General features: G+C 38.2%; 1 protein-coding gene across 18 annotated transcripts in view; it reads right to left on the bottom strand.

The window, feature by feature from the left end:
- The window catches only part of IFT25 (intraflagellar transport 25), a 50214-nt gene that overhangs the window by 22139 nt on the left and 14597 nt on the right, over nucleotides 1–13478 (bottom strand). For 12 of the 18 annotated variants that reach the window (XM_073007281.1, XM_073007289.1, XM_073007290.1 and 9 more), the window contains 3 exons: nucleotides 11342–11448; nucleotides 9686–9754; nucleotides 5551–5594 (listed from right to left, as the gene is read on the bottom strand). In XM_073007281.1, coding sequence (XP_072863382.1) covers nucleotides 5551–5594; nucleotides 9686–9754; nucleotides 11342–11448 — 220 coding nt within the window. Of the gene's footprint in view, nucleotides 1–3208; nucleotides 3420–5550; nucleotides 5595–9685; nucleotides 9755–11341; nucleotides 11449–13478 lie in introns of those variants that run through there. The other 6 variants (XM_007978674.3, XM_073007293.1, XM_073007294.1 and 3 more) reach the window with 1 other exon arrangement.

The raw sequence follows: 13478 nt of genomic DNA, 5'->3' as shown, positions 1-13478 counted from the left end.
GTCTCTACTAAAAATACAAAAAAAAAAAAAAAAAACCTAGCCCGGTGAGGTGGCGGGCGCCTGTAGTCCCAGCTACTCGAGAGGCCGAGGCAGGAGAATGGTGTGAACCCAGAAGGTGGAGCTTGCAGTGAGCCAAGATCCGGCCACTGCACTCCAGCCTAGGCGACAGAGCGAGACTCCGTCTCAAAAAAAAAAAAAAAAAAAACAAATGCCAGGAAGTATTATCTTGCCATGTCCAGGAAAAGCACAGATCTGGACATTTCAGTAAGTTGCATTAATGGCTACTAGTGTATTTCATTCCTTGCAGTGTTGCTTTACTTGTTCCTCTATCTCTTGAGTTTCCTGAAAATGGAGGTTATCGCTAGAGTTTGATTAAATTTCAGGTTCAGTAATTTTGGCAAGAGGACTTCATAGGTTGGTCTGTGTGCTTCACATAAAATCACATCAGGAAGCATACCATGTTTGACTGTAGTAGATTGTAGCAGTAATGGCTCCCTCTCACCCCAGCCAATTTTTTTTTTTTTTTTTTGAGATGTAGTTTTGCTCGTCGTCCAGACTGGAGTGCAATGGCGTGATCGCGGCTCACTGCCACCTCTGCCTCCCAGGTTCAAGCAATTCTCCTGCCTCAGCCTCCTGAGTAGCTGGGACTACAGGTGCATGCCACCACACCTGGCTCATTTTATATTTTTAGTAGAAACAGGGTTTCACCGTGTTGGCCAGGCTGGTCTTGAACGCCTGACCTCAGGTGATTTGCCCACCTCAGCCTCCCAAAGTGCTGGGATTACAGTCATGGGCCACCGTGCCTGGCCCCAATTTTTTCAGACTTCCTTGTATTTATGCCTTTGGGCAGGCACCTCTTGTTTTCACTCTGGGCTTGGACACATGACATGATTTGGCAAACAGACAACCAAATCTGATGGCAAACCGAGACTCAAAAATCATTTGCACTGTGTTTAGAGATAGCAGAAGAAAAAGAAAACTTTGCATACTGGGGATTTCCCTCTTTGCTACTTTTCAGAATTCTGAGACCATCATCTGAAGAAGCCTGGGTTAGCCCCCTGGAGGACAAGAAAAAACTTGCAGCAGAAACCTGCAAACCTTAAAACATGTGAGTGAAATCATCCTACACTATCTAGGCCATGGGAGTTGCCAGCTGACCACAGGTACAGCAAAGCAAGCACAAGCCAGAAAAAAATGCCAGCAGATCCCCAGAATTGTGAGCAAATGAAATTGTTGCATTAAGCCATTATACTTTGAAGTGGTTTGTAACAGAGCAAAAGCTAACTGATACACTAATCCATTTTTAATAAATCAATAGACTCAGATCCCTGCATTGCAAAGTTCCCCACCAATCTTTCAATCAGCTCATCCACTGATTGTTGCCTATATCAATGTTTAATTTCATGCAAATCAATGATTTTTTTTTTCCTTTTTTTTTGAGACAGGGTTTTGCTCTGTCACTCAGGCTGGAGGGCAGTGGCACAATCATGGCTCACTGAAACCACGATCTTCTGGGTTCAAGCAAACCTACCACCTCAGCCTCCCAAGCAGCTGAGACTACAGGCATGTACCACTCTGCCTGGTTTTGTTATTTTTAATTTTTTTTTTTTTTGTAGATATGGGGTCTAGCTATGTTGCTCAGGCTAGTCTGGAACTTCTCAGCTTAAGCCATCCTCCCACCTTGGCCTCCCAAAGTGCTGGGATTATAGGTATGGGCCACCATGCCTGGACTAATGATGATTCTCTAATTCTATCATATCTTGCACATTAATAAGCAGGAATTCTTCTGCAAAGCACTTTCTCTCATCTACTAGGGTTATCTAGTAACTCTCAAATATAGTCTGTACATGATAGATGCCCAATTCTTTCTTTTTAAATACAAATATTCAAATGAGTAATTCTGCCCTAGTTACATCCTATGTAGTCCAATGAGGGTTTTGTTTTGGTCTTTTATTTTTTCTCTTCTATCAATATGAATTCACTTTTAAATACATTCAGTATGGTTGTAGTCAATTGTAAAATTTTTTTTCCTGCTCAAATTGCCCTTTTTTGTTTTTTTTTTTTTGCTAATAAGAGTACTTTCATGGTGGCTTCTGTATCCTCTTGACATTATCCATTAGTCTCTACTTTCTGGCACAACAAAATGTCCCAGGCTCATCTTGTCTATTTCTTGTCACACTTTTGGAATTGGCCATTCCTCTAAAGAGTCTTGGTTCCAATTAATGGAAAAGGTATTTAGAGATCACAATCTGGGTACTTTATATGCTCACTGATATTTGGATGTCACTGTTTCTAGATCTTTTCATGGACTTAAGAAATAATATTCTTAAAAAAGAGAAAGAGGGCCAGGTGTGGTGGTTCATGCCTATAAACCCAACGCTTTGGGAGGCTGAGGTGGGCAGATTGCTTGAGCCCAGGAGTTTGAGACAAGCCTTTACTCCAGCCTGGGTGACCTTGTCTCAAAAACAACAACAAAAAGTAAGATGATGTATTTCCTAACCCTTCTCTGAGGTTAGTAAAGTAAAAGTAAAGGCTGGGTGCGGTGGCTCATGCCTGTAATCCCAGCACTTTGGGAGGCCAAGGTGGGCAGATTGCTTGAGCTCAGGAGTTTGAGACCATCCTGGACAACAAGGTGAAACCCCTTCCCTACAAAAAAATACAAAAATTAGCCAGGCATGGTTTTATGCACCTGTAGTCCCAGCTACTTGGGAAGCTGAGGTGGGAGGATGACTTGAGTCCAGGGGATGGAGAGGTTGCAGTGAGCCAAGATTGAGCCATTGCACTATAGCCTGGGGGACAGCTAGACCCTACTACAAAAAAAAATTTTTTTAATTAAAAGAAAAAGTAAAATCACTTGTTTTACAGGGCCCACCTCAGGTTCCATGACCTCAATGAAACCTGTCCATAAGTACTTTCTCTTTTCTGACCTCTTAAATTGTTTACTGTCTATATTGCTCACTTAGTTCTTTGCATCAATCAATCAATTAAAAAATTAATGCACTACAATCTGAAGAGCACCAGAGTGGATGCTGTGGGGATGCAATGTATTACACATTAAATTTTCATGTGCAGTCACTTCCTCGATTAAGCTATATACTGAAGCCAAAGCTTCCTCATTTCCTCCATGGTGGCCAGTACTACTGACTGATAAAAACAAAATTCCTTTACCCCAAATACTGAAAAGAATGTAAATAAAAACTGAAACAAATTGATACAAATCCTTTTAATAAAGTATATCAGTGACAACTTCCTGTTTAAATAAATATATTGTTAAAAAATCATGCAAGAGCATTTTGTTATAATTATGAGGAAAGGTTTGAGACTACTGTTCCCTCTGCAGAAACGCTATGCACAGATGCAAAATGGTCAAAGGCTGATACAATAATGAATCTCAAGTAAGTAGCGGAGCCATCACGTGCCTGTATGGGAAAAAAATCAATATAAATGCTTTTAGCAGTGCTAGTTAACTGTTAACAAGCAGTTAGCAGAAGAAACGGCTTGATGCAAGAGTAATATTCTAAATACATAACAATATATAAGGCCAGCTACATATAATAGTTGTGGTACGTATCAGCTAAATACAAGCCTTGGTTTGATGAAAAATAGCAACTGGAGCTAAAAACTGCAACTCTCATTTTTGTAGGGACAGGGTCTCGCTGTGTTGCCCAGGCTGGTCTTGAACTAGCCTCAAAACTAGCCTCCCAAAGTTCTGGGATTACAGGTGTGAGCTACCATGCCCAGTTTCTAATTTTTTAAGTGTCGGCCAGGCGCGGTGGCTTACGCCTGTAATCCCAGCACTTTGGGAGTCTGAGGCGGACAGATCACCTGAGGTTGGGAGTTCGAGACCAGCCTGACCAACAAGGAAAAACCCTGTCTCTACTAAAAACACAAAATTAGCTAGGCGTGGTGGCACATGCCTGTAATCCCAGCTACTCAGGAGGCTAAGGCAGGAGAATTGGTTGAACCCGGGAGGTGGAGACTGCAGTGAGCAGAGATTGCACCATTGCACTCCAGCATGGGCAACAAGAGCAAAACTCCATCTCAAAAAAAAGAAAAAAAGTGTCTTTCTGAAGTATTTTTCATAATAAAGAAGTTTCCTTTGGTTAGTGTTGCCTCAGAATATAGTACCCTGAAGCATGACTACATTTTTATATTTACATAATTTCTCTGGAAAGCAATTAGCCAATATATTTTAAAAGCTCTAAGTATGCTTATAACCTTGCACCCAGTAATTCTATTCCTTGAAATTTAATCTTAGAAAGTAAGAAAAAAGGTGGAGGTCACAGTAGCAGGAATATGCATAGATGTCCCCTGTGTATACAGAGGGGACAAACTGTGTAATGACAGAGGAAAGAAAAGGAAAATTAGTTTAAATGTATGCCAATTGGCAAACATTATTTTAAAATTGTACTTATGAAGCCTGTGATATAATACTAAGTTTAAAAAAAGACACAAAATTGTCCACACATTATTATTCTAACTGTACAGCAAATGGTCAACAACTAGAAGAAAATAAATACAGTAAAAGTTTTTGTGACAGGGTAATAAAATTATGGATGATTTCCAGCCTCCCATTCCCCCCTGCTATTTTTCAAATTTTCTATAATGCTGTGACCCTCCACAGTGGAGTCCTGAAACAATATACGAAAGGTAGCAGGGACTTACTAATCATAACCCACTAGGTAAAGACAGAAAAAAACAGGAAGATAAAATTCAGTAACACTAATTATTTTTCAGGACCTCACTGGCCTCCCCAGTACTCGGGTAAATTTTGGTGGGAGAGAAAGGAACAAACAGGATTCAAAAACTTCCTACAGAATTTTTTGAAACACTGATTTAATAGTAGCTTCCGGCAAGTTGTGAAGAAGTAAACTTAATGCATAAGGTACGATTTTAACCCTCACTTAGGGAAACTTTAAGTAAACAAAGCATGACCACCTAATAGATATTCAGTTGTTTTACTTTTCTGTGTTAGTCTAAAACCGGGGCCTGACCAACTACCAGGAACAGAGGAACTCCTGATGAGGCAGCAGCTTCCTCATCAACAGGCATTCATTTCACTTGACAAGCAAAGCCCAATGGAATGTTGTCGAAAAATACTGGTTCTCTTTCCACCTCACCTCTCTTTGGCTTATTTGTTGCTGATCCTATGCTCTAGTTCCCCTTATCTGAATCTCCCTTGTCCTTTCATGCTTAAATTAACATTCAATTTTGGCATCTCGACCTTTTTTGATTCCTATTCTAAAATGCCTACAGAATCAAACGAAAAAAAGCAAACCAAATAAATACTTCAAAGTAAATGAATGAGAAAAATAAAACAAAAAAAAAATGAATTGTTTTATCTTGCCGTCACTCTCTATAAAAGGGCCTAATTTATGAATGTACATTTAGCTTATATTATCATTGAGAATAACTTTCTCTACTGGTTGATTTAGATACAGAACCTATAATATCATGAGGATATTTATTATATATGACTATGGAGATAGGTTTAAAGTCTAAATACATTGTGCACATTAATTTTTAATTCTATAAAGTATATTCACTTACCATAATTTCTTCATTTTGAAGCTGCCCCTCTGTGTGTACCAAATCTAAAACACAAATGTAACAGAAGAAATGAGTTAAGGGTCAAAATACATGAGAATAGCTACTGAAATTTATGTTCAGCAAAATATGGTATCTGGTAAATTATAAGACCAGGTTTGAAGGACTCATCGTTTGCATGTTGAAATTTGATTTAAAAATAGAGGTATATGATATATAAGGCAAAAAAGATAATCTATGAGCTATAAAATATCCTAGTGAGTATAAGCAAAAGGAAATGTAAATGTCAATTATATTAATAGTAAAAGAATATAAGGAACTGATAAAATGTGAAAACTTCTTTTTAAAACATTTATTTTAAAAAATCCCCTTTTCAAGGAAAAAAAAAAGTGAACATTTGAGGATCCAGCTACTAACAGAAAGGAGCCATTTTGCCATACCCAAAGGTAACAACTAGAGCTAAGTTTCTCAGTGAGACTTTCACTATGATGCATAATTGTGTGGCCCACGAAGTAATCTTTTCTGGTATCCAAGTTTTAAAAATGTTTCCTTATCTAATTTTAGAGCAGATTAATTTATTTGATCATGAGTTAATCATATCAAACATTCTTTTGGAAACATGAAAGATTTAATTGCTATAATGATAGCTAATGACAGTATTCAAAATTAACTTCATATAAAATAATGTATACAATGTAAAAGCCCCATAGTATTAAAAGAAGTGTTTCTGTTTCCTAACCCTTTTCCGAAATAATGAAAATCAGTAATCTGCTTTACCCCTTCTTTCTCCTTTAGTCCTGCTTCCTAAAAGTAAACATTCTCAACTATTTAAGCTGTTTTTCCTGAAATTATATGCTTTTATTCCTTTTTGATAATTTTTTTACTGACTTTATAGTATAGTAGGTGAAATTTTAGCTTTTTAAAGCCGAAATCCCTCTTTTTCTTCCTTCAACGTCTCCCTCTTTCCCTCCTCTCAAATTTGAAATCCTACTTGATGGTTACGTTACTTTGTCTATCTAAAGGTTATTTACTCCTGAAATAAGTAATGAATTATAATGATATTTTCTTTCTTGTACAACTCTATCACCAGAAATTAATAATAAACTTTTTCATTTGCATAGTTTTTTTATTTATGAAAAATTGAAAAACATCAGCTGGGCACGGTGGTTCACGCCTGTAATCTCAGCACTTTGGGAGGCCGAGGTGGGCAGATCACGAGGTCAGGAGATCGAGACCATCCTGGCTAACACGGTGAAACCCCATCTCTACTAAAAAAAATACAAAAAATTAGCCAGGCGTGGCGGTGGGCACCTGTAGTCCCAGTTACTCGGGAGGCTGAGGCAGGAGAGTGTCGTGAACCTGGGAGGTGGAGCTTGCAGTGAGCCAAGATCGTGCCACTGCACTCCAGCCTGGGCAACAGAGAGAGACTCCATCTCAAAAAAAAAAAAAAAAAAAAGAAAAGAAAAAGAAAAGAAAAATATCAAACATACTTAGGAGAGAACATAACAAAACTCCCGCATATACCCATAAGCTAGATTTTATAATTACTAACATTTCATCATAGTGGATTTATCAATTTTTTTTTTCACTAAAGTATTTTAGGTCAGGTGTGGTGGCTCACTCCTGTAATACCAGCACAATGAGAGGCTGAGGTGGGTGGATCATTTGAGGTCAGGAGTTTTTGAGACCAGCCTGGCCAACATGGTGAAAACTCTTTCTCTACCAAAAATACAAAAATTAGCCAGACATCATGGTGCATGCCTGTAATTCCAGCTACTCAGGAGGCTGAGGCTTGAACCTGGGAGGCAGAAGTTGCAGTGAGCCAAGATTGTGCCACTGCACTCCGGCCTCAAAAAAAAAAAAACAAAAATTAAAGCAAGTGCTTTAATTATTTGACATTTTACCTCTAAATACTTTTTTGTTCTTTTGAGACAGGCTCTCGCTCTGTCACCTAGATTTAAGTGTAATGGCACGATCTCAGCTCACTGCAACCTTCACCTCCCAGGCTTAAGTGATCCTCCTTCCTCAGCCTCCCAAGTAGCTGGGACTACAGGTGTATGCCACCACACCTAGCAAATATGTATATATATTTTTTGTAGAAACAAGATTTCTCCATGTTGCCCAGGGTAGTTTCTTGAATTCCTGAGATCAAGCGATCCACCCACCTCAGCCTCCCAAAATGCTAGGATTATGGGCGTGAGCCTAGCTTCCCCTAAATACTTAATTATCCATTTCTAAATAGTAATTCTTTATATAACCATAATACCACCATCATAACAACATTAAAAATAGTGTTTTAATATAATATGAAACCCAATTCCTATTCAGATTTTCCCAATTGTCCCTGTCTTTTCATAATTGGTTTATTAAAATCAGAGTTAAGTATCTTTTAACCTTGAACTGCTTTCTCTCCCCCACACACATTTTTTAATGCCTCTGACTTACTGAAGACACCAGGTCAGTTGTCCCGTACAGTGTCCCACATTCTAGATTTTTTTTTTTTAGAGATGGGGTCTTGCTCTGTCACCAAGGCTGAAGTGCAGTGGCATGATCACAGTTTATTGCAGTCTCAACCTGCTGGGCTCAAGTGATCCTTCCATCTCAGCCTCCCAAGTAGCTACAATTACAGGCACATGTCACCATCCCTAGCTAATTTTTAAATTTTTTTGTAGAAACAACATCTTGCCATGTTTCCCAGGCCAGTCTTGAACTCCTGGGCTCACGCAATCCTCCTCCCTCAGCCTCCCAAAGTATTGGGATTACAGGCGTGAGCCACTGTGCCCATGCCCCACATTCTAGATTTTATCATCTTGCCTATTCGTAGTTTCACTTAATTTGTTCCTCTATCCTCTATATTTCTTATAGATTGGAAATTAGAGCTAAAAGCTTGGTTATATTCATGGTCTGAGGTCTTCATCAATGTCTTGTGATCTTTGTCTTTTGTTACTTCTGGATTATTTGAAAACTGTGCATCATTTGAAAACTGTGTGCATGAGCTACACTTGTTGATTACTGGACCACAGGGTGACCAGAAATGAGCTGGCCTTTATCAGTATCCATAGGTCTTTTTTCTAGGGCCATTTAGTTTCTCCAAAGATGAATTTTCCAGTCTTCCAGCTGAGGGTATATTCTTGGCTGCTGACATTAATACCAGAACACAGGAAGGAGGCTGGTGTTTCCGCAATTCAATATGTAGACTTCCACTAGTATCCAATTTTCAACTCCATGTCTCACTCACTCCCTACTATGTATCTGGTCTCCTGAGCCTCAACATTCTATATTTGCAGTTGTCTCTTGAGGGTGGTGGTGGAGGTCTGTGGGAGAAAGGAGTGGTCACCTAGCTTTGCAGGATGGAAGAAGGTACCTAGAGTCTGATTACTCTGTATATAGATGTTCAACTAATCATCCTTATTTTCTGACCCAGGTCTCATTCATACTTCCCATGGCACCTGTTGCCTTTGAGCTCTAGGCCTTTCTGGGGTTCTGTGTGACAAAGTGGCTTGCTTCTTATTGATATGCTCCTTGGCAAGACCTTAGGTTATAACCTAGTTCATTCAGCTAAAGAAGTTACTACTCTTCCATCTGCTTTCTCTTTATCATAATATACACTGATTTCTCACATTTGCTTTCGTTTGCTGGTTGTTTAATCTTTGTCCTTGTAGGTTTATGCCTGTTTTTATTCCTTTACTATTATTTTCATGATATTTTGAGAGGGAAAAGAGATAGACATATGAAGACAAGATGCCATGTTTAATTAAGTAGAGGCTATCAATTCTGCTGGTGATATTTAAATAGTACCATTAATCGGGAGGAAAGGAAAGAAGATGAGAAACTAATATTTGTTGTCTATTATATGCCAGACACTACTTCACCAAAACCTTAAATGATAGATATCATCGCCATTTTCCTAATAAGGATTTTGAAACTGAGAAAAATTAAGTCACATGTTAATAGTTATATAACCAGTAAATGAAGCAGCAGCTTTGTGTTCAAACCTGGGTCTTTCTAGGTCCTAAATGTGTCACAAGGATCACTGAAGTCATCTTTTTTCACCAAAGTGCAGCTAGATGAGAAATGTAGAGTCAAAGGAATATTATCTACTCCTTCATGCTCAGAACAATGCTGGTGAAACACATACCTTTTTCAATCCATTGCTCAAAATCAACTGGCTCTTTAGACGTGCTCTTTTCAATCTTCAAGGTCTGTACTGACATTGTCAACAAACAAAGTAAGTAAAGTGTTAATCTGTCTCTACGTTTTTGACCCTATATTTCTTTTTCCCTCTGCCTGAGATTGTCATGCACAGTGGAACTACACAAACACTGGGATCAGAAACATCATGGAAGTTACTCGGTATTTTTCCAAAAAACCCTATGCTAAAATATAGTCTTGTATAACCAATCTTCCAAATGTTTGCAACCATACAACACAGAGCAAGTAGAGCTTTTTTGAATTTGGCATTATTCCAATTTTTTTGTGTGTACTGGCAATAATAATACTATTGGTGGTCTTGGTCATAAACATTTATGGAGAGCCTATGATGAGTCAAACATATTTATCCATTCACTTTTGACTACAATCTTACGAGAAAGGTATTTTAACCCACTTTACTGGTGAGAAAACAGGTTTAGAGGAGCCAAGCAAGGTGTTCAATGATATACAGCTAGTAAGTACGAGAAATGGAATTCAAACCCAGAGCCTCCACAATTAATGAGAAAAGAGACTTATCAGGAATACAGTCATCTTCCTTCTAAACTGGTTTTTCTCCACTGTTCTCAGTCCAGTCTCTACCACTCCAGATCCATTCCTCCTCTTCTTTGTCCTGTTCTGTGCCATGAGGGGCTAACCTCTGTGGGCTGTATCACATGGATTCATTTACCACTGCCTTCTGACTGCATTTGTCCAGTGGGAGATACCAGGGGGAGATTGGGGTGGGGAAGGGAGATCAGCCAATTTTATCTCCACTCCCTTCCTGCTTCAGTGTGACATTTTTGACAGTTTCTCCTGCCTACAGCTCCTGTTAGGCCCTTTTACACAGGCTCCAGCTCTCACAGATCTCTGATAACACTATTTCCTTCCCTTGTGCCAGGGCTGATCACAGCTTCCTGCTACAGCTAGTTTCTGAGGGCCTCATCATTCCTTGCCTTGTTTCTTCCCTTAACCCAGGCCATAATTTTGCAAGTAGCCCCATCAATAGAGCCTCTTCATTTGAACCATCTGGGATGTATTCTGTTTCCTGCCATGATTTTGTCTGATACATTTTATCCTTAAATAAATAGGATTAGAATGATGTCCCAAGGGAGATTATCCCTCTAAATTCCTAAGAAAATGCCACTAGTAATAGAAGAATCACAACTATCCAATGTAAATAATCAGGGTTATCAGATTTTCAACAAGAATTTGACAAAGAACTCCAGGACAAATGAATCTAGAATAAAGATGTCATGGAACTTAGTGTTCTGGCAAGCTGGCGTCTTATATTCCTAATAGGGCCTTCTGCCAGACTTTTACATAGTAAATTGCATGGAAATTATTATGTGCTTTGGAAGGGTTTCAAATTTGCAGTTTCAGAGACGCCAGTTGAGCTCAAGGCAGTTAACCCATAATCCCCATCCTTTCACCCCAGCAATAAAACTGGATTCCATGCTATAAAGAAAAACTAGTGTTTTGCCAAAAGTTTACATACATGCCTTCTGCCTATGGAAAAAATGAAAGGATAATGAAAATCCACACATGAGCCTTACCTGGAGCACCGAAAAAAAAAGAAGAAAAAATTAATGTAAGATTTACTTACCAAAGTAACTTTGGATTACAAGCCTTTCAATCCTTACATGTTTGTGGAAACAAATAATGAATTCCTGGGGAAACATTCCTGTGGTGGTCCAAAACGTTTCTGGATTCCTATTGTTAATTTTAAAGAAAAAATAAGAATAGCCAAATATAAATGGTTAATCATAAAATTTTACTGAATAGCTGTTTTTTTAAAATTAAATGACTACTGGATTCTTCCATCTCCTTTCTATTACTTCTGCCTCTAATCTCTCTCCAACTTTAATAATTCTTCTTTACTACTACCAGGTATTCTTTTCTAAAACACAGAAACGGAATTGATGTCACTCCTATCTAAATGCCTCAGTGGTCCCTTATTGCCTATAATTCTAAACTCCTTCATATGGCATTTAAGACTGTACAGTCTGGTTCCATCATTAAGTTATATTCTCTTCCATCACTGTGGTCACACTGGGCCACTTAAAATTCTGCAAATACGTTATGCAGGCTCTTGCTTCTGCACCTTAGCTCATTCATGAGATTTTGTTTTTTGTTTTTTTTTTTTTACCCGAAAAACCCTTCTTCCCCTTGCATAAGTTAATTCACTTTCTGGTCCCATTTATCTAACACCACCAAATCAGAATCACTTCCTCCCTCTTTTGTACTTATCTCATACTCAGCCTCCATCTCTATATTGGCACTTAATCTCCTGTGTTTCTATGGCTCCCACTAGATGCTGAGCTCTGAGTCCAGCTTCTTTCTCTTACTCATCTTTATAACCCTACAACTGCTGCAATGCTCACCCATAGTAGATATATGCTAAATGTTTGTTCAAACAAAATTAAAACATGCACTGAATTTTAAGTCATATATAGTCAAAATAGTATATATGGTTTTGACTACAGAAATAATCATTTCTATTTTAACTATATATCCTTTTTACTTTTTTGGGAAGTAAAATTTACCTACAGTGAAATTTACCTTAAGTGCATAACTTAGTGAGTTTTGATAAATGTATATGCTTATGTAACCAATACTCCAATGAAGATACAGAACATTTCCATGACCCAGAATCTCCCTTAGCTTTCCTTCCAGACAATCCCTACCTCCCTTAGGCAACCACTGCTCTGATTTCTATCACCACCAACTATGCCACAACGTTTTCATTCGTGATTTTGTTTGATATTTTTGTTGGACATTTTAATTGCTTGCAGCTTTTTACTATTAGGAACAAAACTGCTATAAGTATTCTTGTACAAGTGCTTGTGAACATGTTTTCATTTCTCTGGGTAATTACTAAGAGTGGAATTGCTAGGACATAGGGTAAAAGTATATTTAACTTTATAAGAAACTGTCAGCTTGCCAACGTGGTTGTACTATTTTGCACTCCATTTTCTTTCTTGTCATGTCATGTCTTTGTCAGGCTTTGCTATCTGGATAATGTTCTCATAAAACAATTTGGGAAATGTTTCCTTCTCTATTTTTGAGAAAGTTTGTGGAAGACTGGTATTTCTTCTCTAAATATTTGATCGAATTTAATTTCTATAATAGATATGAGGCTGTTCAGAATTTCCAATTGATCTTGTGTCATTTTTATAAGTTGAGCTTTACAAGAAATCTGTCCATTTCATCTAAGTTATCAAATGTATTAGCTTAAATTTGTTGTTTATAACTTTTATTAATCCTTTCAAATGATCAACTTTAGGCTTTATTATTTTTTCTAATAATTGTCTATTTTACTGATTTCTGCTCTTACCTTTACTATTTATTTTCTTCTACTTAGTTTGGGTTTAATTTGCTCATTTTTTTTCTAGCTTCCTAAGGTGAAAATTTAGATGATTGGTTTTACAATTTTTTCCTTTTTAACATAAGTATATATGCTATTACTTTCCCTTGAGACACTGCTTTAGCTGCATGCTACAAATTTGGTATGTTATATTTTCAACATCATTCTGTTAGAAGTATTTTCTAAGGCCAGGCATGGTGGCTCACTCCTGTAATCCCAGCACTCTGGGAGGCTAAGGAGGGTGGATCACCTGAGGTCAGCAGTTCAAGACCAGCCCGGCCAATATGGGGAAACCCCGACTCTACTAAAAACACAAAAATTAGCCAGGTGTCTGGGACACACCGGTAGTCCCAGCTACTTGGGAGGCTGAGGCCTG

Source organism: Chlorocebus sabaeus, chromosome 20, assembly GCF_047675955.1.
Source record: "Chlorocebus sabaeus isolate Y175 chromosome 20, mChlSab1.0.hap1, whole genome shotgun sequence".
Taxonomy (NCBI): domain Eukaryota; kingdom Metazoa; phylum Chordata; class Mammalia; order Primates; family Cercopithecidae; genus Chlorocebus; species Chlorocebus sabaeus.
Note: the sequence above shows the minus strand (reverse complement) of the source record. Positions and strands in the feature narration are given on the sequence as shown.